We start from the raw sequence: 25,481 nt of genomic DNA, 5'->3' as shown, positions 1-25,481 counted from the left end.
ACCAAAAAATTTAGGTAAAACTCACCCTTAGTCCATCCACTTCAATTACTTGAACCGATAAACACAAGATTTTCATGTCTGGATGCTAGCGTTCATTTAATTTCTCTACCTGAAGGAGCTCACTTCATAATATTTCCAACTTAGCGCGGTCACATCAATCACTACCTCCCACTTACTTTAGGAAAATCCCAAACCATAAAGCTATGAGATAACAACAAACGAATTTCACATTTATCTTTAAAACAAAATCGGATACAGATCAAGCAATGTTATCATGAAACATTGCATGCCAATCTGAAGGCATGGTTCCAAATCAAAAGCTGCCTAGCTAGATTTCAAATGGAAACCTTGAAAATGAGTAGGCGACCCCGCAATTGCATTCCGCTGCTAAAATTATGTACTAAACAACAGGTGACAAAGACGCAGACTCGCTTAAAAAAAAAAAAAACCAACTCTCACTCAGCTCTCGACGAGGATGGAACTACGACGACGTGCATATCCATATTATTGGGAGGAAGCTTCGACCGAAGCGTGTATAGCGTATTCATTGAACTGCGGGAGCACACTATTATGTCTTCAAGCCCCGTCTCCTCCTCTAGCCTCTTGGTCAACTCCTGAACACCATTCCCCTTGAACATGAATGAGAGCTCCTTCAAATCCTCATCCACATTCGACTATTCATCTGCTATACTGTAATAGATGACCCGTCCATCTAAGGGCGGAACCAGAAATCTAATCTTTCTTGGGCTAACACAAAATTTATATACATGAACTAAGGAGAGTTTTATAATTAATGTCCTGCAAACTTGTACATAGATACGTAAATGTTCAAAAAAAAAATGACAGAAAAAATACAAGAAATCATACATCATTGAATTTGTACCCTACTGAAATTGTGCCCTACGATGTTTCAATGAGTAGCTAGAGATAATTTATTATCAAAATCTGAATTGATATCTTTAACAAGTTCTTTTTCAATATAGATAATTATAGAACGCGCAAGAAAGTGAGGTGGGCTAAAATTGATGAGCAAAAATTTTACATTTAAATTTGTTTGTTTTTCTAAAGTTCACCTGGGCTATAGCCTAGTCTAGCTCAGCCTTGGTTCCGCCCTTGCGTCCATCCGCGTCCTTGGACGCTATACTACCTTCAGAGTCATTCGACTGCAAATCAAAAACAGAAAATAAAATATCTAAATTTTCTACTTACCGACATTTTCCGGAAAAGAGAAAAAAATCTAATTAGTAGAAAAGCTTTGGCAACTGCTTTTCCACTTTATTTTCTTTGACAAATAGAAAATTTAAACCTTTGAATTTGGAAAAATGCTTGGCACACATGTTTTTATGGAGAGGTATATATGGAGTTAAAGGAAAGATATAACGTCATAGTGAATTAATTAAGAAATTCACAAATTTGATGTCTTATTTCTTTTCCTAATAAAACCCTTCCAATTCATCACAGAATTTAGTACTAACATTACATACTGACCTCTTGTCTTACAATACTGGGGAAGTGATGCCGATGATTCGACTCCGAACTTGATCCGGATTCCAACTGGACACCCGGTTTTGGTTGCGGCGACTGTTCCGACTCAATCTTCTCAACCCCATCAACATCCCAAAGGACCCAATCCTGTGTAGCCTTCCGGTTCGGAATATCATGGGTAACCGAATCCCGCCATGGTGGGATGCCGCCGTTGGCCCGTAAGAATTTCCCGTCCCGCGTCCTGAGCTTCACCTGATTCCTTTTGGAAATGATAAACTTGAATTATTTAGTATTTTGAGAGTTATATTTTGATATTGTCTTTTCATATTTGCTGGTAGGAGTCACAAGTACCGGTGAGTTTATTTGGAGAGCACTTAAGCTAGTGAAACTTTATTATTACATTTTTTGTTCGTCTTTAATTAAAAAAATTAATTCTGTATCAAATTAATTGAGATTATGAATTTATCTCGATGAGAGAAGTCAGAAAACTAAAAAAAACAGGAACCAAAATTTAAAAATATTCAGCAAAGACAAAAAATATCTCAAAGAGTCCGTCTGTTTTGTATTTTTTGTATCTTTAGTGAACTTTTTGAAAATTTGATCTCAATTTTTTTTCTATAATACTGTTGTTGAGACAAACCAATAATACACAAATCATTGACGTGAAACAAAAAAAATAAAAAAAAGAAATTTATCTACCCCGATCCGCTAAGGTTCTTATTTTTTAAGTAATTTTTTTTTCTTTACGAAACAAATCATTCTCTCACATTACATCACCTTTAATTTAAAAATATTAAGTACTTGTTTGAATGCTTGTTGTGTGAGTATAGATCATAGGTGATTGATTAGGTGTAATATTGTATGAGAATGAGGAGTGATGAGTTAAGTTACCCTTCCTGTATCGGCTGCCACTCCACCGACGAATCGAGGCAGCCGGCCATCTGGAGGACTTTGCGGCCAGTCATGCCGAGGAGTGAGCGCTCATTGGAGGCGGTGAGGTACTTGCCGTAGCAGCTCTTGAGACGGATTTTGTTTTCGGATTCGGAAGAGAATTCGACGGTCCAGTGGACGTTTCTGGAAACGCTGCTCTCGTCTTGGGTTACGGATATTTCGTCTCCTTCGGCGCAGAGGTACTTGTTGTGGTTGCTGCGGAGGCGCACGGCTTTTGCATTGTGGAATAGTTTCATTACGCTTTGAATCTGTAGAAAACAGAGGCATGAGATAAAAGGTAGTAAAACAGAGGAGTTGAAAAGGAGAGTAATTAGACTTTTTACTTTTATCGAAGATAGTTTTTTGATTGTCTCAACTAATCTCTGAGAGACTAATCTCATCGTCTTGGTTGATCGCACTAGGACTAACCTCACAAGATTTCGAACATGAAACCTAAGAGAGAAAAGATCCGTAAATTCCGAAGTCTTCACCACCCGGCTAGCTTAATCACTCTCTTGTGTTATTAACAAGTTCTTTTACCAAATTAATAATTCTTTCCGATTCACGTTTTCAGTTTGTGATGCATATACCTTGTTGTTTGATGAAACTCTGATGTTTGGTGGCCTGGAGCAGTGGAGAGAATTATCTGCATTATTCTGCCAGAAAAAACCAACGCAAGGTTACTTGAAGCAAAATTTAAGATCTTTGGGACTTTTATTTGCTTAGATAACTACGAAAGACAACCTTTGTACAAAGAAGTTGAATTCTAGACCTCACATTAATCCAACGACGCGCCATACATGACCATTGGACCAAACCCAAGGTAAATCTTGCTCAAAACCTAAATCACCTCATAATTACCGACCCCAACTTCTTCCCTTTCCTACATTTTTTGTTTTTGATTTTTTTTTTCTAATAATCATAAAAAGGTTTACCTGGTGGCTAGTGATGTTCTTATATGTATTTAATTAAGATAATAGAAAGTTACTAATAGAGAATCCAAAATGACAAATCAAATAAGTTAGCTAGGTAAGTAGGTAACCAATTCAAAGTTTACAAATATTTCCGCTTGAGAAGTCATCTCTGTGGCTCATAGGCCATAGCTATCTCCTCTAGAATAAAACGAATCCCAACAATTAACCACTTATTACTACTAGCAATCTTTAATTTCAATGGCCTATGCACTAATCAGAGTATTCTGGTTGTTTTTGTTTCAGACATCACCAAACCCTAGATATTAAAACTTCAGGTCAGTTGAACTGAAGTTATACGAACATATCATAACACCTTAAGCCCCACATCGAGGGAGGTTATTAGAGTAATGCTACAGTGACCGCACTTGGTGACCATGTATTATAATAACAATCAGAAACAGGATCAGAGGGGTTTGTAAACCAATATAGGTATTATAACAACAAAATTATCAAAATAAAAAATGAGAGAGAGAGAGAGAGAGAGAGAGAGAGAGAGAGAGAGAGAGAGAACTTTTTTAGTTTCTAATTAATTTTGACCTTGGACTTTGCCATCTAAATTAAGCACCACACAAACAATTTCTCACCGTCTAGGGGTGTTCAAGAAAACCGCTCGAACCGTAAAATCGGTCTAATCCGGACCGAACTGTCCTATTTGATCCAGTTCTGCGGTTCTACGGTCAGGTTATGGTTCCAAAAAAATAAGAACCGTTAATTTTGATTTGGTTACTGGTTCTCAATTAATGAACAGTGGTTAGAACCAAACCGGACCGTTTAAAACTAAGATAAATATAGATATACTTATGTGTGTGTAATTAAATATGTATTTGAATTTTGTAGGTTAATCTTTTCCTTGCTAAACTTAATTTATTTAGAGACGAAATTTCATTTATTAGGAAAACTTTTATTTTCTTCCTTCCTTTTCCATTCCAACATATTATCTTCCTATTTCTTTAATTTTATGAGTTCATATTTTGTGAATTAGTATTTGGATGTTTATTGGATAGAACCGGAACCGAACCAAAACCGAACCTTTCTTGCAGTTTGGTTCTGATTAGGTTCCATGCATATATTGGTTAGATTCTGGTTCTCAATTTTCTACAATCGTTTGAAATGGTCCGATTACTGATTTTCTAGAGAACCAGACCAATCCGAACCGTGTACACCCCTATCACCATCTTCACGTATACTCCCCATCGCAGGAAGAGAGAGAATTACCAAAAGGATGAGAAGAGAGACAAAGAGGCAAAAGCGTGTGAAGTTGACTAGCTTCCACTTAAGGATCCAACGATGATGAAGGCAATTAGTAATATTTATTAGAGAGATCCAATTGCCTAAGATGCATTAGTAGGAAAAAAAAATTCTAATAGGCCAACCCATAACTTTGATCACCTCCCCTATCCAATAGTTGACTAAATTGGAAACAATCATGTGGTTCAGATTCTAGATGAACGTGATTGGGTTTCAGACACCCAAAAACGCGCTTATATAAAATAAAAATTATACTCTAAAGTTTTGGCCACTAGACTTGCATATCCTACGTCACCCTGTGTTACAGCTGCTACGCAATATAGACTCTTTGATTATGAGACGTGGAAATCGGACATCAAATAATTAATGTTTCCCTTACATATCAAAATCACATGGGTCTCCAAACACGGCAAACTTAAATATGGATGAGTATGAAATCCAACGGTACCTAAACATAATTACCTTAACTGGAACACAAGTGTAATTATATAGTATGTTTATGCCTATCTTATAGTACTACGATAGAGTAGTGGTCATGTGTCTTCTTCTTTTTTTTTAACCACGGAAAGAGAAGAATTTATTAACGAAGAAATCGGTCAAAGGACCGGACATCATCCAAAGCATCTTCTTTTTTAAACAAAATTAAAAAAAAATACTTCAGTAATTGTTAATTTTTCACCTTAATCTTTAATCTCTCCCTTTTTAATGCACTGCACTAGTTGTGCATCATAAACTGATAGTTTGTCAGTAAAGCTTGTTGGAATCATAATTAAGACTGGATTAATTGTCCCTGTTGTTATTAAATAGACTAAGAGCTGTGCTATGTGCACAAAATGCTGTGCACAGTAGCCTTTTTCTCCCGTCTCGGGTCGCAAAAAGATGATCGGAGCCGCTCATTTTGTTCAAAATATATCGTTTAAGGTCTCTGTAAAAAATGAGCTTCGTTCGATATCGTTTGAGGCGTTAACAAAACACCCAAAATCACTTCAGAATTTAAGCCTAAGTTCGGAAGTGATTTTGGGTGTTTTTGTTAACGCCTCAAACGATATCGAACGAAGCTCATTTTTTACAGAAACCTTAAACGATATATTTTGAACAAAATGAGCGGCTCCGATCATCTTTTTGCGACCCGAGGCGGGAGAAAAAGGCTGTTGTGCACAGCTTGCTGTGCACGAATCATTTCTGATAGACTAAATGGTTAAACGGGCTAAAAAATTCATAAAACACGGATTTCGAAACAGATCATGCTCCTCACGTACCTCAATTAAAAGTTAGTAATATAAGTTTATATGTGAGTTTGATTCCTCTTGAATCTCAAATTTAAAACTTTCTGATTTTAAATGAGTCGTACTAATAGATGATGATATTAATCCTTTCAAAATTGAACTAAAAATAAACTGATCCAATCACCATGAATTTACAAAAAAAATAAAATGGATTTGCCTCACCGAAATCAACTTTTTAGAACAAAGTAGAAACTTACAAAAAGAAGAAAATGATCGTAGAGAACAAGTTAAAAGGAAACGCAAGTACCTTCTTAATAGACACCATTGGAGAATTACTACTTGAGTGCATTGAAAACGGCGACCCAACTTCCGACCCGAACAAATCATCCGTTAGCTCCTCGTTCTCCGGTATCTCCACCGCCTCAACCTCCCACAAAATCTTGCTCCGCTTAGCGGATTGAACATCATGTGTAACGGAATTCTTCCACGGCGGGGTCCCTCCGTTAGCCCTCAAGCACGTCCCACCGAATGCCGTTACTAGCCTTACCTGTAGCAGCGGATTCAAAATTTGTACTCAGCAGGAACTCAGACCACATAAATGTTTTGCTACTAATGACAATATAAAAGTACAGTCAATCATATCGTCATATATATTGCTGCTCGTAAGGTCTAAGGATGAGATTCTGTATGGATTCATAGTTGCCAATTAATTCTATACGCACAACTAATAGTAGTTGGTAACTTGGAATTTTAGGAAGTTATTCGACACATGTAGAGGAACTTTATGGGTTTTTTTTTTTTTTTTCATTTGATCGAGTTGCACGGACCAATCAATATAATATTTTCAAAATTGATCAACTTCAAAAATAGTATGATTAAAATAGGAATATTTAGAGTTGTGCAGGGTCCGAGCACCCCAGCACCCGTTGTGTCCACCCTTTTCTCACCTGAGACCCATCTAGAACGGGTGCCCAATCGATCGAAAGGTCCCGCGGGTGGTCGGGTTGGGTCTGGAGCACCTTGTTGCCCGTGAAGCCGAGGAGGAACGGCACGCTTGAAGCCGTGAGGTAGCCGCCGTGGACGCTCTTGAGCCGGATGGCTTGTGGGTTGTCATCGACCGGCTCGACGATCCACCGGGCTTTCCGGGTCGACTCGTTCCGGCTTTGTCGGACGGTTCTTTTGTCGTCGTCGGCCACAAGGTATTTGTTGTGGCTGGACCGGAGTCTTACAGCCTTTGTGTTGTTGAAAAACTCCATAGCTGGTGATCCCAAGTAAATGTATATAGAAATCACAACCAGAGAAGTGGTGTTCGTTAGAAGGTATTTGTTACCTTCTAGAGAGAGAGAGAGAGAGAGAGAGAGAGGGGGGGGGGGGGGGGGGGGGGGGGGGGGGGGGGTTTTGTATTTTGGGGACGTAAAGAAAGACTTGGGTTGACGCCTTGGTTTTGTACAGGAGAGACTGGGACGTGGGAATTGTGAAATTTCTATGAGAGCACCTGAAGCGCGTTGAACAAGCAGTGGGAAATTGATCAAGACTTTGTCTAATAATTACTCCTATTAGGAATTTTGTTTTGGTGTTTGGCTCGATTCTAAAACGAGCCAACAATATGGGCTCGATATCGTTCGTTTACATCACGAAACGAGCTAAGCCTCTGCTTGGGAGCAGCTTCATTTGCGGCCATATTTTTTGTCATACTTTATAAGAATAACTTATACTCCGTACTATCTTAAATCCTTCCCAACCCAACAACATGGTGTGTGATGTGCACGCATTATGACTTACGGGGCTTACCCTAGGTCCCTTTTGTTGATCTGAACCGTTCAATTTGTTAGTCCTGTCCAATACTTTATCTTGGTAAAATTTCCAGTCTATCAAACATCGGTAACTAATTCATCAGTGAGAATTTAACTTACTAAATCGTAAAAAAAAATCACATATAGCTATTTCTACGATAGTTTCTTTTCGGAAAAAATGCATTCCGAAAACATAGCCACCGATATCTGATCAACCTGAATTTTCATGTGGACTACCTACTCGATGAGTCAAAGAAAATGAACAATTCAAAACAACTAATTATTAGACCCGAGGTAGGTCCCGTAACGCGTGCACAACACACACCCTAAACCCACAACAACGTGATCAACTTATTGTCCATAGGAATTCAACCCACCGCACTTAATTAGACAACTGTTAGGACAAGTGCTTCTGTTCTTATTAGGAGCCCACAAGTTCTTAGTACGTATTTTCTTAATTCAGGTGTTTTGACTAATTTAAAGGATAAGTATTTATTTTTCACTAGCTTGGACTTAATTAAAATCGATACAAACTCCATATAGATGGACACCACAAAAGTTTTACGCAAAACAAACAAATGCCAAAAAACAAAAAAAAATCGAATTAAGACCAAAAAAAAAAAAAAAAGTTACTGTAGTTAACTTCTTTATTCAAAACCACCCGTACTTGAGTTTAGTGGGTATAGGGATTTTGATTCTGAATACCCAGGATAATTATATTATGATGTTTTTTTTTCACCAGAATTAAACTCGATTTGTATATCAATACACTTGTAATAAAAGAAGATAGGATGGTAAGCCAAGGCAGGCCGTGAAAATATGAAATTACCCCTCGTAGGATTACCCTGTAGTTTGAGTTGAAAGACATGGTTGTCATTTTGCCTTATTTGGAAGATCTAAAAGACCGTAGGATGGCAAGCCAAGCCACACCGTGAAATTACTGATTTGTCCTCGTAATTTGTCAATGGGATGATTTTCAAAATTGATCTGGAAAAAGCGTACGATAAAATGTCGTGAAAATTTTTGTTTGACACTTTGAATTATTTCAATTTTAATGCTTCTTGGACCTCCCTTATCATGAGCTGTGTGTTAAGTGTCAAAACCTCTATTCTCGAAATGGAGTGCCCCTATCTGAATTTCCTCCCAATTGTGGTTTAAGGCAAGGAGACCCCCCTTTCTCCTTATCTCTTTGTTCTCTGTATGGAAAGATTATCTATTCTTATAAATAAATAACAAAAAAGAGGAAGGTGATTGGAAAGGTATCAAAGTCTCAAAAAATTTCACACCCTTAACCCACCTATTTTTTGCTGATGACTTGATCCTTTTTGGGCAAGACAACATGAACACTGTTAAAGCTATGACGGAAGTGCTGAATGAGTTTTGCATAATGTCTGGACAAACCATCAATCTGGAGAAATCAAAAGTCTTTGCTTCCCCTAATGTCCAAAGGAGTAAGGCTAGGAGAATTAGTGATTTCTGTGGCATAAAACTTACCAATAACTTGGGAAAATATCTAGGTGTGCCTTTGTAATATAAGAGAGTGAGCAAACAAGATTTTAACCATATCATTGAAAAGCTTCAAAATAGACTTGCTGGGTGGGTTTCTAACACCCTCTTGCTATCTGGTAGAACTACTCTTGCCCAATCAGTTATGTCTAATATTCTCAGCTATACTATGTAAACCATGCATCTTCCTGCTTCTATTCGTGAAAGACTTGACAAGTTAAACAAACACTTCTTATGTGGTGATTCACCTGAAAATAAGAAGATGCACTTTGTCAAGTGGGATAAGGTGTACAAAAGCAAGGATAGTGGTGGCCTGGGGCTTTGTGCGCAGCATGCCCTTCGAAAAATTTTCGGCATTTCCGAACTGGAGGACCCGGAATCGAGGGAGCGCGTGCGCGGACGGTGAGCGCTCGCGAAATACAGAGTCGCCACTCGGGTTTTGAAGGTCCGACACCCAAGGAACCGCATTTCGAAGCACCTGCCGCGCTATTTGATTTGAAAAAGTTAAGGAACCAGTCCGTTATAACCATATCTGGGTTCGGGAGCCAAGTTACGAGACGGGAAGGGTTTTAAGGCACCCCTTGATAAGTGCTAAAATATGTATATTTTCGCCCTCCAATCTATATTTATTAGTCTTTTATTTTTGTTAACTGATTGTTATTATTTGTTGTTATGTATAAAGGTTGCTCGAGCTCGATTTTCAAGATTTTGGGTAAAAACGGAAGGTAGCAAAAGTTTTGGGTCAAAGCGCGAAGTAGATGAAACCCAAGGGCCTCTATGTGATTCTTCCCTTCAATGCCTGTAAAAAAAACAACTTTTTTTTTACCCTACCGTCTACGTGGGAAGCAGCTTTTGAAAGAAAGTCAAAAGCAGCTTTAGCTTTTGGAAAAAACTAATCGGCAGCAGTTTTTGAAAAAAAACGGTCGGCAGCAGCTTTTGAAAAAAAAGGGGGCGGCTGTCAGCGGAAAAAAATATAAAAGGGAGGACAGAGAGCTGCGAGAAGGGAACGGAGGGTTGTCAGAGAAAAACACATGCAGCGATCGAGGGTTAAAGAAAGAACAGGGCTGCAATTTCTCCCACTGTATTTTCAGTACACACTCCGACCTTTATTTTACAGTATTGATTTCTTCGAAGCTTTGTTTTTCTCTTTTAAGTTTTGTTCAGATCTCCGCACACCGGTAACTCGTATTGATTTCTGTTCTTTATTAAAGTTATTCATTGGTATTTAATTAGTTGTTATTTTTTTGTTTATTTTTCATCTTGCGTAATAGAATCATGTTTCAATTTAGGGTTTCTTTTGTTTATCACATAATGATTAGTGAGTAGTGATATAGGTAGGGTCGCGGGGTGATTAGCACGCCGTGATCAGTTCGGGTACTGCTCTTTTTATCAAACAATGTAAAAATGATTTAAGATTGGAAAAATACTTCCCGCGGACGAATCTGGGCATTGTCGGAGCCCTTGTGAACGGGGGAATGGGGGTCCAAAACCCATTCTCCGCTGCGCATGGGTATACGGCGACCCTAAGGTTTCGCATCTTGCGGGGTATCTTTTCAATCCAAAATTGAACATTTTTAAGAATACCAAATTGAGCAGGTTGATCTGGACTGGTTACGAGTGCTATGAACCCTACGACTGTACCTCTTTTTAATTATTTGAAAAGAAAAGTTATTTTTCTTAAGTTTTAGTTAATCTCAAACAAAACAACAAGGGGTAGCTACCTAAGAGCTAATTTTAATTCTACAGCCCGAATTTTTAGTCAGCACACATCACCGTCTCTGTGGATTCGACTCCGGACTTACCGGATATTATGCTGCGTCGATCTCCGCCCTACGCTTGGGGCAACCCATTAATTTAGGACTAGGAAATCGGTCAAGCATTTTTGGCGCCGTTGCCGGGGACGGTAACGTGTGTTAAAGAATTCGGGTAGTTAGTTTTATTTTTTATTTTTATTTTTTCTTTTTAATTTTGTTTGAGCCATCATAGGTAGAGGTGCGCAATCCTCCATTGTAGGAAAGCAATCACCACTAAAGCCTAAGTACTACCGAGACAATACCAGGCGTCTCGTAGCCATTGAGAGAGAGCCGAAAGTAATCGTGGAGGGAGAGTCTTTTAGTGGTGATTCTTTTGATATCGGTGCTCTTTTTGTTGATTTAATAATTGAGCCACCAATAGCAGAGCCACCGATGTCGATGCGTGCACACATGCATCCTGAGAGGACCACTCCTCTCAGTCCAATAGTTTTACCAACCGAGACGGTGGAAGCACGTAATGCTTTCACCATTAAACCTGGTACACATAATGCCCTTCCCTTGTTTCATGGGAAGGAGAATGAGGATCCGTATGAGCACGTCCGTCATTTCGAGGGCTTGGTGCGCACCCTGGCCACCACTACTCAGTGGGAGAATGCTTGCCTTAAGCTTTTCCCAGCCTCGCTCAGGGACAATGCAGATAAGTGGCTGCGGATGCAGAAGCCACAATCTCTCACGACGTGGGCTGCTGTCCGAGATTTATTCTACAAGAAATATTTCTCGGAAAGTAAATCGAAGTACCTGACTCGCCAAATCCAATCGTATAAGCAGAAAGAGGGCGAGTCGTTTTTAAGGTGCTGGGAGCGGTTCAAGGACTTGTTGTTGTCCTTACCACATCATGGTTTCATGAAACACCAGTTGGTGTCATTTTTCTATTTGGGCTTGAATGTTGCTACGGTCCAACAAATGGAGTACCTCTGTAAAGAGGAGGATTTTCTAGATAAGTCCCCGGACGATGCGTGGGACTTTCTCGAAGAGTTGGCCGAGAAGCACCGAAGTTGGGAACCTTCCGACCTCGGTGATAGGGCCATGGCTGCACAGGGACCCAGTGGGTCTGGCATTTTTCCTTCTAGTGTGCGAGAGCACAATGTCCAGTCTCAGCTGGACAAGATGGCTAAACAATTAGAGGACTTGAAGCTTAAGCAAGTCCATCAGGTGAATGAGGTGAAAGTCGAAGAGGTGTGTGCGTTATGTGAGTGTCCGGGGCATCTTGTCACTGCTTGCCCCGCATTTCCCATTGTCAAAGACGCATACCATAGTAACCAGGCTGAGGTGAACGCACTTAACCAGCGTTGGGATCCTTATTCAAATACCTACAATCCAGGGTGGGCCCAAAACCCACTTTTGAGTTGGAGGGATCAAAAAGCCCCGGTGCAACCCCAAGCACCACCTCAGCCACAAGTTCAGCAATTCCGGCCTCCTCAAGGCCAAATGACCCAATTTCGTTACCCACCTCAGCAGCAGCAGGGGTTCGGTCCTTCATCTTTTGGACCACCCCCAGGCATAAACCATCCCCCGCGGGATAAACAGACTGATGAGATGATGAAGGCTCTCATGCAGTCTCAGTTAAGCTTCACTGAACAAACCAAACAGGCAATTGGTGACATTAGGACCCAATTGACCCAGTTGACGGCGGCAGTTGGACAAATCCAACAGGAGAAGGGAAAGTTTCCTTCTCAACCTTTAGTCAATGCCGCTGGTACCCATTATGTGGGCGATTCTTCTGGCCCAAGTAATCCGAATCTCAGTCTGGAAGATGCTAAAGCGATCACCACTCTCAGAAGTGGGAAGGTGATTGACAAAGATTTGCCCCCAAAGCAGAAATCGGTGCCACCCTCGGTGCCGGTAGCTATTCCAGCAATCATTCCAAACTTGGGAAGTGTTCCTGAAGTAGAGAAAGAGGCGGAATCTCCTGAAGTGGTGGTGCCTGCAACTGCGGCCCCCACGACTCCAATGCCACCCGTTGCTCCATATCCAAATCGCTTGGTGGCGAAACCTAAGGTCAATGTGAACTTTCAAATGCTTGAATTATTCAAGAAAGTTCAGTTTCCAATCTCTTTGATGGAAGCCATTGACGCAATTCCTCAGTTTGCTAAGGTTTTGAAGGATCTATGCACGTCAAAGCGGAGAACTAAGGGTCAGGACAAAGTGCTTCTGACGGAGCAAGTGAGCTCCATTCTCCAAACTGAGATCCCCACCAAGTGTAAAGACCCTGGTTGTCCCACCATCCCTATAGCGATCGTAGGCCAAAAGTTTGATAAGGCTTTGCTGGATTTAGGAGCGAGTGTCAACCTGCTCCCCTATTCAGTATACTTGAAACTTGGCTTAAGCGATTTGAAAGCCACACCGGTCACGCTGCAGTTGGCTGACCGGAGTGTGAGAATTCCAAAGGGGGTGGTGGAGGATGTTCTAATTCAAGTGGGCGAGTTTCTTTTTCCAGTCGACTTCATTGTCCTGGATACATGCCCAATACCAGAGGTCTTTGAAAAGACTCCTATCATCCTAGGCCGTCCATTTTTAGCCACCTCCAGTGCTGTCATGAATTGCAAAACTGGACAAGTCCAATTGTCGTTTGGGGACTTGAAAATGGAGGTGAATGTTTTCAACGTGGATAGCCGGGTTGAGGATGATGAGGAGATATATGAGGTGAGTTTGATCGACACGCTGGTACAAGAGCATGTCGATAGTGTGTTATACAAGGATCCTCTGGAGATAACCTTAACCGCCGAGGAGGCGTCATTTTTAGATTCTCCAGATGTAGGAAGTTTAATGGAGATGCTTGCAGTGGAGGATGTGTGTGGCGCCGCTTGGAACCCAGTTCTTGAGCCGCTGGGCGCCCCATTTCCTACAGCTTTCCCATCGTCTGTCCAGCCACCTAAACCAGAGCTAAAGCCTCTGCCGGACACACTTAAGTATGCCTTCCTTAAAGGCGATGATACTTTTCCGGTTGTGATCTCTTCATCCCTTGAGGAAGATCAAGAGGCTAAGTTGCTTACCATGTTGAGAAAGCACGTGGGTGCGATAGGCTGGACAATAGCAGATTTGCAGGGTATTAGTCCAACGGTGTGTACACACCGCATTTTTCTAGATGAGGATGTGAAGCCTACTAGGCAACCTCAGCGTCGTCTGAACCCCAATATGAAGGAGGTGGTTCGGGCTGAGGTGCTGAAGCTTTTAGATGCGGGTATTATTTACCCGATAGCCCATAGTGAGTGGGTGAGCCCAGTGCAGGTGGTGCCTAAGAAAGCAGGAGTGACCGTCGTGAGAAACGGCGAGGGCGAACTAGTGCCGACCCGTGTTCAAACCGGGTGGCGAGTTTGTATCGATTACCGGAAGCTCAATGCGAGCACCCGGAAAGACCATTTCCCTCTCCCATTCATTGATCAAATTTTGGAGAGGGTGGCTGGCCGGGCATTCTATTGCTTCCTGGATGGGTACTCTGGCTACAATCAGATTGAGATAGCCATGGAGGATCAGGAGAAGACCACCTTCACGTGCCCTTATGGTACGTTTGCCTACCGTCGCATGCCCTTTGGCTTGTGCAATGCTCCCGGAACCTTTTCAAGGTGCATGATGGGAATTTTTAGCGACATGGTAGAGAAGATCGTGGAGGTGTTTATGGATGACTTTTCAGTTTTCGGGGACTCGTTTGACGAATGCCTCGAGAACTTAGGAAAGGTCTTGCAACGGTGCGAGGAAAAGCAACTTGTGCTTAATTGGGAGAAGTGCCACTTCATGGTGACCCAAGGGATTGTGTTAGGACACATTGTCTCATCCAAGGGTATTGAGGTGGATAAGGCGAAGATTGATTTGATCGCAAATCTTCCCACTCCAAAGTCTGTAAAAGACATTCGATCTTTCCTCGGTCACGCCGGTTTCTATAGGCGTTTCATTAAGGGATTCAGTGCTATCTCCCGGCCGTTGTGCCATTTACTGTCAAAAGACACGCCCTTTGTATGGTCCGAGGCGTGTAAGGAGGCTTTTCAGACATTGAAGCGGAGTCTCACTACTCCGCCGATTGTTCAGCCTCCAGATTGGAGTTTGCCATTTGAGTTGATGTGTGACGCCTCCGACTATGCAGTCGGAGCGGTTTTAGGGCAGAGGCGAGGGAAAGAGCCATGCGTCGTTTATTACGCGAGCAAGACGCTAAATGAGGCACAAATGAACTACACCACTACCGAGAAGGAATTGCTCGCGGTGGTGTTTGCCTTAGACAAGTTTCGGTCCTACTTGGTGGGTTCGCAGATTGTGGTGTATACCGATCATGCGGCCTTGAAGTATTTGATGACCAAGCAGGATGCGAAGGCTCGCCTTATCCGGTGGATTCTTTTGCTGCAAGAATTCCACCTTGTGATTAAGGATAAGAAAGGGGTTGAGAATGTAGTAGCCGACCACCTGTCTCGTCTGGAGTTTGAGGACCCCACCTCTCATCTCCCCATTGTGGATTCTTTCCCTGACGAGCAGTTGTTCGCTGCTAATGTGTGCCCATGGTTTGCAGATATCGCCAATTATTTGGTGACTGGGCAAATTCCACCCCATTGGTCCACAGCTGAGAAGCAGCGATTTTTGAGAGAGGTCAGGCAATATATTTATGATGATCCATATGTGTTCAAGTATTGCGCGGACCAGATAGTGCGCCGGTGTGTCCCCGAAACTGATAAAAGGGGAATTTTAGAGTTTTGTCACACCGAGGCGTGCGGAGGTCATTTCTCCGCAAAGAAGACCGCCGCCAAGGTCAGTGAGTGTGGTTTCTTTTGGCCGAGTCTTTTTAAGGATGCATACGTCTTTTGTAAGTCGTGTGACCGGTGTCAGAAATTAGGCAAGGTTGGCCCGCGGAATATGATGCCCCTACAAAACATTTTTGTGATAGAGGTCTTCGATTGTTGGGGTATTGATTTCATGGGCCCGTTTCCGGTGTCATACGGTTATGAGTACATCCTCCTGGCGGTGGATTACGTTTCCAAGTGGGTTGAGGCAATTCCCACTAAGACCAGCGATTCTAAGGTCGTGCTAGAGTTCTTGCGAACTAACATTTTGTCAAGGTTTGGCATGCCACGTGCCATTATCTCTGATCAGGGCACACACTTTTGCAATAGGTCTTTTGGGGCGTTAATGAACAAGTATGGCATCTCTCACAAGGTGTCTACTGCTTATCACCCTCAAACCAACGGTCAGGCTGAGCTAGCAAATCGCGAGATTAAGGGGATTCTAGAGAAGACCGTGAACCCGAATAGGAAGGATTGGTCACTTCGGTTGACTGATGCCTTGTGGGCCTACCGCACTGCTTACAAGACCGTGTTAGGTGCTTCACCCTACCGGCTTGTTTATGGTAAGGCCTGCCACTTGCCCGTTGAGATGGAGCATAAGGCCTATTGGGCCATTAAGACGCTAAACGCGCGTTTACCTGAGGCGGGTGCCCATAGGAAGCTCCAGTTGTGTGAGCTTGAGGAAATTAGGAATGATGCGTATGAGAGTGCGAGTATTTATAAGGCTAAGGTTAAGGCGTATCATGATAGAAATATTCAGCGCAAAACCTTTAGTGTTGGTCAGAAAGTGTTACTGTATAACTCGCGCCTTCATTTATTTCCTGGTAAGTTGAGGTCCCGGTGGGACGGTCCCTACGTTGTGCATAAGGTTTACCCGAATGGTTCTGTAGATATTTGTGACCCGAAAAATAATAATATTTCCAAGGTTAACGGGCAACGTCTAAAATCATTTTTGGAATATGTGGAAATAGGTGAACCTGCTGAGGTTTTGGTCGATCCTGTTTATTCGGATGACCCTGTTGTGTAGCCGTTGGGCTACGTTCCGACGGGTAGCTCTCGCGTACCACTGTCTTCACTAAGAAGTGGACCCGGCCCCTAGCAATAGTGGTACCCATCATTGACTTGGGTTTTGGGAATAATCTTTGTACACTCGTTCTTTTATTTCTTGTTAAAAAAAAAAAAAAAAAAAAAAAAAAAAAAAAAAAAACTAGAATTTGGAAAAGGGAAAAAATTAGCATAATGGTTTGGTATAGCCACCTGGTCAAAGCTATGTATGTAGTACTTAGGAGGTTGGGTCTGACGGCAGGCACGTAGTTAGCAGCGAGAATTCTGTCTGAACCATCTGACTTTAATGTCCAAACTCTGTGGAGATTGCTTCACAAACGGAGTGGTGGGTAAGGAATCTGGAAGCCCCAGAGGGAGTGACAGCCTATTAGATGATGGCACTACTTCTCAAGATATCGTTGAATCCTATGCATACTGTCCTTCCAACAAATAGGGAAACACAGTCTTTGGCCAGGGAGAAAAGTAGTACCCGTGTCTTTTGCGTGAAGCAAGTGGATGGTTTAATTTTGTGTCTTTTATTTTATTTCTTGCTTTGTTTATTTCTTTTAGTTATTTTTCTTGCTGTCTTGGAGGCTAACATTTTTGCAGATTGTTCGATCCAAGTTGGGGGGTCTCCCTCTATCTATAGTTTACTCTGCTTAGCCCTCCTTTTCGAGGTGATATCTCTCCTCTCTTTTATGTTTCTGTCCTATCGTTATTTTTCATGCTTTCAATGCGGACATTGACTAGTTCAAGTTGGGGGGAAGGATCACTTTGTTCTTTTACTTACTTTTATTTTGTCAAAAAAAAAAAAAAAAAAAAATAGTGGATTTCTTTTTGCATGAGACTTGAAAGCTGTCGAGATTGGCTTGCGATTGATTGAGATATGGTAGTCATTCTTTTAATATTGTGGTGGCATTGTAGTTCTTTTTACTAGCTTGTCGCGAAGAATTTGTCATGGCATTTATTTTTAGCACATTTGCACTTCACGTCTGTTTGGGCTTTGGTTACTTGTGAGTTGTGACTTGATTATTCTTGATGGCTAGTTTAGTGGAGACTTATGCCCCATGTGAGTTTAGAGCCTTATCTTTTCTTGGAGTGGTGTCAAATAAACTCTTGTTTGTCATAAATAAAAAAAAAAAAATTCGTTGTTGATCTCATTATTTTTGTCGTCAAGTGTTGGAAATGTTTTGAATTGCCTACTTATCTCTTGGATTTAGAAAGTTGCATGGTTGTGTTGCCCATTGGAGAGGATTATAGGCCATCTTTGCTATTTAGAGCCGGTTCGTTTCTTCATTCACACATTTATCACTTATGAACCAATTTGAGCCTCGTGCATACAACCTTTTTCTTGTTGAGCTCCACCATCTATATTGTGTCTTGAGAATGGTTAGTTAATAATGTGAAGGTGAATTATTGAGAGGGGGATGAGTGGAATTGTGAATTGAACTTTGATTGTTGGTGATCTTTCCCATTCAAAAGAGAAAAAGAGAGAGAAAGACAAAAAGGAAGGACACACCAAAATTATTGTAGAAGAAGAAACATTTGTTCTTAATGTGAGATTGTATTAAAGAGTTAGGGAGAGAAATATGGTGAAGTTGAAAAGAGAAAAAGAAAAAAAAAGAAAAAAAAAAAAAAAGAAAATAAAGAAAGAAAGAGGGAACGCATCGTTATATTTGTCCTATGTGAGTTGTGGTTAGTTTATTCTCAGACACTTGAATGTTTTACCCTAACCTTGAAATACTTTCTCTTACCTAACGTTATAACCAGAATGAAAGTCCTATTTGATCCTAGGGGCAATGGGCTGTGAATTGGTGGATAGAAAGAGTTTTCAATACTTGGCATTCCGTTCATGAGATCGTGTATCCACTTTGTAGAGCTTTCTTTTTGTGTCAACTTGTGCAGAGCATTTTGCTTTCAGTTACATATTTCCGACTGCACATATTGAAAGTAGTATGCACCTTGTTTCGAGTGATTTCATTTGTTGAGTGCATGACACGGTGAGATTTGAAGTCGAGACTCGGTCCGGAGAGAATTTTTGATTATTTTTCACTAGTAACCGAAGCCCTTGTTCACACACGCTGAGTATAGGTGCCATGACTTATTTTTCTGACTTGATAGTATCTAGAACTGTTTATGCCCATTATCTCATCGCGATGGCTTCATATTCTTTGCTTGAAATATCATTAAGCCGTCTTACAGGTTTTTGGGGTTCATGTGAAAAGTATTCACAATGTTTGCGGGTGTTCATTGCTGTAAACCCTCACGAGACTCCACTCGTCCTCTGGGGATCGCCTAGGGGTTTAAAAGGCTTGTTGCACATGCTAAGTGCAATCGTGAGTCCTACGAAAGTGACATAGTTAGAATTTATTTATTTTTTATTATTCTCTTTGCTCGAGGACTAGCAAAATGTAAGTTGGGGGGTGTGATAAGTGCTAAAATATGTATATTTTCGCCCTCCAATCTATATTTATTAGTCTTTTATTTTTGTTAACTGATTGTTATTATTTGTTGTTATGTATAAAGGTTGCTCGAGCTCGATTTTCAAGATTTTGGGTAAAAACGGAAGGTAGCAAAAGTTTTGGGTCAAAGCGCGAAGTAGATGAAACCCAAGGGCCTCTATGTGATTCTTCCCTTCAATGCCTGTAAAAAAAACAACTTTTTTTTTACCCTACCGTCTACGTGGGAAGCAGCTTTTGAAAGAAAGTCAAAAGCAGCTTTAGCTTTTGGAAAAAACTAATCGGCAGCAGTTTTTGAAAAAAAACGGTCGGCAGCAGCTTTTGAAAAAAAAGGGGGCGGCTGTCAGCGGAAAAAAATATAAAAGGGAGGACAGAGAGCTGCGAGAAGGGAACGGAGGGTTGTCAGAGAAAAACACAAGCAGCGATCGAGGGTTAAAGAAAGAACAGGGCTGCAATTTCTCCCACTGTATTTTCAGTACACACTCCGACCTTTATTTTACAGTATTGATTTCTTCGAAGCTTTGTTTTTCTCTTTTAAGTTTTGTTCAGATCTCCGCACACCGGTAACTCGTATTGATTTCTGTTCTTTATTAAAGTTATTCATTGGTATTTAATTAGTTGTTATTTTTTTGTTTATTTTTCATCTTGCGTAATAGAATCATGTTTCAATTTAGGGTTTCTTTTGTTTATCACATAATGATTAGTGAGTAGTGATATAGGTAGGGTCGCGGGGTGATTAGCACGCCGTGATCAGTTCGGGTACTGCTCTTTTTATCAAACAATGTAAAAATGATTTAAGATTGGAAAAATACTTCCCGCGGACGAATCTGGGCATTGTCGGAGCCCTTGTGAACGGGGGAATGGGGGTCCAAAACCCATTCTCCGCTGCGCATGGGTATACGGCGACCCTAAGGTTTCGCATCTTGCGGGGTATCTTTTCAATCCAAAATTGAACATTTTTAAGAATACCAAATTGAGCAGGTTGATCTGGACTGGTTACGAGTGCTATGAACCCTACGACTGTACCTCTTTTTAATTATTTGAAAAGAAAAGTTATTTTTCTTAAGTTTTAGTTAATCTCAAACAAAACAACAAGGGGTAGCTACCTAAGAGCTAATTTTAATTCTACAGCCCGAATTTTTAGTCAGCACACATCACCGTCTCTGTGGATTCGACTCCGGACTTACCGGATATTATGCTGCGTCGATCTCCGCCCTACGCTTGGGGCAACCCATTAATTTAGGACTAGGAAATCGGTCAAGCACCCCTCTCGCCTAATCCAGAGATTGGTCTCTACTTAAGCATTTTGCGAAAATATTTGCGATTCTTCTTTTATTTAAACGATTTTTAGCCAGTTAGGGCAGGGGAACAATTAATAGGGGATTTAAAACTGTAACACTTTGCAGGATGTGAACAAGATTGTACGAATGAATAATATACGGGAAAATAAATGAGATAGAACCCGATACTGTAATTGGACATCAAAATAGTGCGTTGGCATGTATTTGATATGGGTAGTGACCAACTTGCATGCATGGGTCCGCCAGCATGCAAGTCAACCGTCGCGCGACCAACTCATACCATCGCGCGATGGTCATATCCTTCCAACAGGTTCAATTTATCTCCTTCAGGGCTCTGAAAGGACCAGTGCACACCTAGGATCAAACCAAGCAGTTTATATGTACTGAAAGTAAATAATTATTCCAAACAGGGATAGCAGGAATAAAATACAACCCCAAAATAGTGGGGGTACCAAAACAGAGGCATGTAGACCAAGTTGCCCATGCAAGGGCAATTGCTAGAAACAGGCTGAACATCGCGCGATGGAGTCAGATCGTCGCGCGAGGGTCATGACTGGACTTCCAGGAATTGCTTTGCATGCCTGGGCTCTGAGACATGTTCAGAAGCAACCCAAGGGCATTCCCAAGCTAATGGATAAGAGTTCTAAGTTAACCTACGAATTTTATCATGCACAACAGTGAATCAATTTTAGTCATGCTTCATAGTTATTCATGACACTTGTTAAAACAGAAAATAAACGAGCACCCCATCCCCACGAGGACCATCGCACGCTGATGAGAACCATCGCGCGCGTGACTTGGTCCATCGCCCGTGGGAGTGCCAGTGCACGATTTCCTGTAACCTTGCTTACTTTAAAACCATGACTAATATAGATTACCAGTCTTGGCCCTGACAGCCCCCCTCAGGGATCAAAACAGTAAACAGTAGGATATTATACGTTTGTTTGAGTGTTTTGAAAATGGATTGAACAAGGTGGTGTAGCTTGGAAAATGAGTGTATGGATGTGATTAGAGTGAGAAGATATTAAGTATGCTAGGGTTTGTAAAGCTTTTTTTTTTTTGCTTGAGAATTGGTAACCTTTTGGAAGAAGAACCATTGGGGGTATATATAGGAGATGAGAGAGTGCTTGGTGGGTGGAGGGCTTGGCCTAGCAACCAGCCAACAAGGCTGGCCACCTTCCCTTGGTGGAGGAAGAGCCCAACAAGGTGATGGGAGTGGTTGTGAGGGTGGTGCAACTCATGCACCTGCAAAACACTGTTTAGTCGACGAAAACGGGGTTCCTCAGGGCAGTGGTCCCTTGATCATCATAAAATCCAGTTGGAAAAAGGTGAAAGTGACAGGTGTTTACCATCGCGCGATGGAGTGACACTGTCGCGCGATGGTTAAACAATCCCCGCGATGGTCAACAGTCAAGGCTTTGACTTTGACCAACACCTGGCAGATGGATCATTGCGCGATGGATCCGACAGATCGCGCAATGGTAAAACCTAAGGTCAGGATTTTGATTTAGGGTTTTTGGGTTTAGGACGGGCTCCACTCACTCCAAGCTCAAACCATTTTACTTTCAAGACTGTTTTTGATCTGATTCATCATTGGGGAAACAAGAAACCGAAAAAAAAAGTAAAACAATTGGGAAACCAGATTGGGGTGTCTACAGGCTCAAAAAGCCAAAAACCAAAACTTGGCTGGAAAATTTCCGACCAAGATCGAGGAGGAACGTCTTTGGGTTTCTATCCTAAGGGATAAGTAGAGCTGTAAACGAACCGAATCAAGCCAAACCCTGTTAAGTTCGACTCGGATTCGTTAAGGTATGAGTTCGGCTCGGGTTTGGCTCGAGTTCGATTCGAGCTTGAGCTTGAGCAACTTGGCTCGAGTTCGGCTCGGTTGGGTTCGTTAATATACTAGTCTGGTTCGAGTTCGGCTCGGGTTCGATTCGAACTTGAACATCTTGGCTCGAGTTTGGCTCGTTAAACTCAAATGAATCGAGTCGAGCCGAATCTAAGCTCGAATTGAGCTCGTCAAGACCCAGGTTTGATTCGGCTTAGCTCATTAAACTCAACCGAACCCAAACTCTCTCATTGATAGTATAGAATTTGGGAGAAAAATAAGTATTGAATTATATATACAACTTTAAAATTTTTTTGCATTTACAAATAGACCCCTATTGAATTATTAATTAAATTTAAGTATAGGTTCGCGAACCTAACCGAACCGAATACCGTTAGGCTCAGGTTTGGCTCATTTACGGAATGAGCCTAGAATTGAGGTTCAGGTTCAGTTTGTTTAGCAGACAAATCGAACTCGAACGAGCTCTTATCGAACCGAGCCTCGAACAGTTCGCGAATGGCTCAGTTCATTTACAGCCCTAGGGATAAGTACCTGAAGAACAATCACTATATCTCTTTGTGGCCTAGAAATAGGCCAACATCACATCTCTGGAGAAGCATTGTGGACACTAAACATGTCCTTGAAAAGGGAGTGAAATGGGTAATTGGAGATGGAAAATCTGTCAGCATTTGACATGATTGGTGGTGTGGAGATAAACCGTTGGCTCTCTCCCACCCTGGTGAACATACTAACTCTACCCAAAAGGTAGAGACTCTAATTATGGATGAAAATTGTGTCTTGGATGAGATAGCACAATATGTGGATGTCAATACCCTTGAGGCTATCAATGCCATCAATCTCCCAATCTACACTCAATCTGCTGACCACACCATTTGGGTGGGATCTGAAAATGGAAATTATTCTGTGTCTGCAGCCTATGATCTTGTTAACAAAAATGACTCGAATTTGAAGGGTTGGAAGTGGTTTTGGAAAATCAAAATTCCGGAAAAACCCAAAACTTTCATATGGCTTATACTCCAAAATAGCCTTCCAACCAATCATCTCGATCCGGGCCAGGAGAGGTATTGCAACCTCGGATCTATGCCCAAGATGCAATCTTGCTATATGCGGTTCGGATCTATGCCCAAGATGCAATACTTGCCAACATATCAGAAACTAAGCAATTTCACTTTTAAGACGAATTAATAATCCACAAAAGATAGACGCAAAACTAACGAACACGAACAAAACTGAATAGCGCCAAAACCAGAAAAAGCTAAAAAAAAAAAACCTTAGTAGATACCTTTGCTGCACATTCAAAGAGTATCCTCAATGGCATAATCAAAAGCAATAAATTTTTAAAGTTAACGTGCGTTTCTGATGCTGAGGCATTATATTCTAGATAATTTGTCCTCTTCCAACTCTCTTATCATGGAGGGCAAAATTAAGGAGGCTTACAACTTATGTTTGACATATCTTTTGATACCACAAAGTGAGGGGCTTGTTTCTGATGCTGAGGCATTATATTCTGGATAATTTGTCCTCTTTCCAACTCTCTTATCATGGAGGGCTAAATTAAGAAGGCTTACAACTTATGTTTGACATATCGTTTGATACCACAAAGTGAGGGGCTCGTTTCTGCCTTGGAATTGCTTAGTTTCTGGTATGTTGCTGCTAGCTTCCTTTGCTTCTCTTATACTGGTCATGAACTGCTGCTGCTGGTGCTTTGATCCTAAGGGATACTAATTGAGTGGTGTTGGTTGGAACAGCCATATGCGCGCGTATGATATCTTGGCTTTCTATGGTTACTAGACCTGTTTCTTTTGGTGCCACCTGTTTGGCTATTTCTTGCCTCTCTTTCTTCCAATGCTTTATTGGAAGTTATTATTTTTTTTTTCCTCCTCTTTTCCTTCCCATGTGATGTATCAATATCATGGGGTAGGTTTCCTTTTCTTCTCTCTGTCTCTCTTTGTTTTTTTTCTCTCCTTGATGTACCCTATCAAGTCTCTAATAAATTTTTTCTTGCCTACCAAAAAAAGGGGATACCAAGTACAAATAATTTTTACCCGGAATGCACTTGTGGAGGGTATTTATAATTGCGTTATACCCGGTTTTAAATACCCTCCACAAGTGCATTCCGGATAAAAATTCTTTGTATGTAGCACTTTTAGCAAAAAAAAAATATTAGTGCAAAATATGACTCACAATATTATAATCAAAAATAACAATCTCTTTAATAATATAGTTCAGAATCTTTGGTGTGTCGGGTGTCCCATTTTCTTGGAGGAAAGTCTATCTTTCCAAACAAGACAACTATGGTACACGGAAGTTTATGCGAAGACTTGGAAGACTTGTTCGATAACAATAAATCCATCTCTTTTGAGAGAAAAAAAAAGAATATTTGTTCTCAATCTCTGTGTGGTTAGCATTATTGAAAGAATTATGGGGGAGAGTGAACTAAAGAGGCTTTTTAGTTTTTTTTTTTTTGAACAGCAAAGAAAATTTATTAATCTTTGAAAACAGATTACAAAGATTAAAAGAATCCAAAGCACGAGGCATCAAATAGAGCAAAGAGAACTCTGACAATTATATGCCATGCCGCTAGGAACCAAAAGGGAAAATAACCACCCATGGATGGCAAGAAGCCAACCCGGGCCAAAAACCCAAAGAAGGGACAAAACACACCCAAGACCCAACCACCTGCCCCTGAGATGACTAATGATCAATCACGAGTTTACTTAAAACTTCCTCATCATCACCCAAAAAATCTTTGGCCAAGATTTTGTCGATAGACCGAGCAGCCTTTGCATCATCAAGGTGAAACCTGTAAGTGTCTCCGGAAAAAGCGGATAAAGCCACAGCAGCAATAGCAGATCTAAACTCAACACTTTTTTGCTTCTTTTTTCCGCCTGTCTTCTTGGATTTGTGATTCTTACTTGCACCCCTCTTCTTGGGTTTTGGAATGCCCAAAATATTGTCTACTGACTTCTGTTCCCATTTTTCTTTCCTTGAATTCTTAACCTCCTCAACTGGGTTGAGGTCAACAAAATGATAGATGCCCTCAACTTCCTTGTCATTTAAAAAGCCTACTTCTGATAGGTTCCAAAAGC

General features: G+C 41.2%; 2 protein-coding genes across 3 annotated transcripts; one reads left to right on the top strand and one right to left on the bottom strand.

The window, feature by feature from the left end:
* Positions 1–764: 764 nt before the first annotated feature.
* On the bottom strand, positions 765–7,272 carry LOC131310384 (uncharacterized). 2 transcript variants are annotated; one of them, XM_058337370.1, is made up of 6 exons: positions 6,811–7,272; positions 6,171–6,410; positions 3,006–3,071; positions 2,377–2,684; positions 1,489–1,744; positions 765–1,163 (listed from the first exon to the last, which is right to left on the bottom strand). In XM_058337370.1, the coding sequence occupies exons 1-6, from the start codon at positions 7,117–7,119 to the stop codon at positions 1,086–1,088; spliced, it is 1,257 nt and encodes a 418-aa protein (XP_058193353.1). In that variant the 5' UTR covers positions 7,120–7,272; the 3' UTR covers positions 765–1,085. The 2 variants fall into 2 exon arrangements, with proteins under 2 accessions (XP_058193353.1, XP_058193354.1); XM_058337371.1 differs by lacking the exon at positions 3,006–3,071 and having other exon boundaries at positions 6,811–7,231.
* A 3,832-nt stretch (positions 7,273–11,104) lies between these two features.
* Positions 11,105–16,946, top strand: LOC131310382 (uncharacterized). The gene has a single exon (XM_058337368.1). The coding sequence runs from the start codon at positions 11,349–11,351 to the stop codon at positions 16,764–16,766; it is 5,418 nt and encodes a 1,805-aa protein (XP_058193351.1). The 5' UTR covers positions 11,105–11,348; the 3' UTR covers positions 16,767–16,946.
* Positions 16,947–25,481: the final 8,535 nt, after the last annotated feature.

This window comes from Rhododendron vialii, chromosome 12a (assembly GCF_030253575.1).
Source record: "Rhododendron vialii isolate Sample 1 chromosome 12a, ASM3025357v1".
NCBI classification, from domain to species: domain Eukaryota; kingdom Viridiplantae; phylum Streptophyta; class Magnoliopsida; order Ericales; family Ericaceae; genus Rhododendron; species Rhododendron vialii.
Note: the sequence above shows the minus strand (reverse complement) of the source record. Positions and strands in the feature narration are given on the sequence as shown.

Bases quoted from the DNA above. Each gene is read 5' to 3' on its own strand.
- LOC131310382 (XM_058337368.1), top strand. From the start codon at position 11,349: ATGTCGATGCGTGCACACATGCATCCTGAGAGGACCACTCCTCTCAGT.
- LOC131310384 (XM_058337370.1), bottom strand. From the start codon at position 7,119: ATGGAGTTTTTCAACAACACAAAGGCTGTAAGACTCCGGTCCAGCCAC. The intron at 6,411-6,810 runs GTGAGAAAAGGG...CCGCTGCTACAG, and splicing joins CCGTTCTAGATGGGTCTCAG to GTAAGGCTAGTAACGGCATT. The intron at 1,745-2,376 runs GTAACTTAACTC...CATTTCCAAAAG, and splicing joins TGGCAGCCGATACAGGAAGG to GAATCAGGTGAAGCTCAGGA.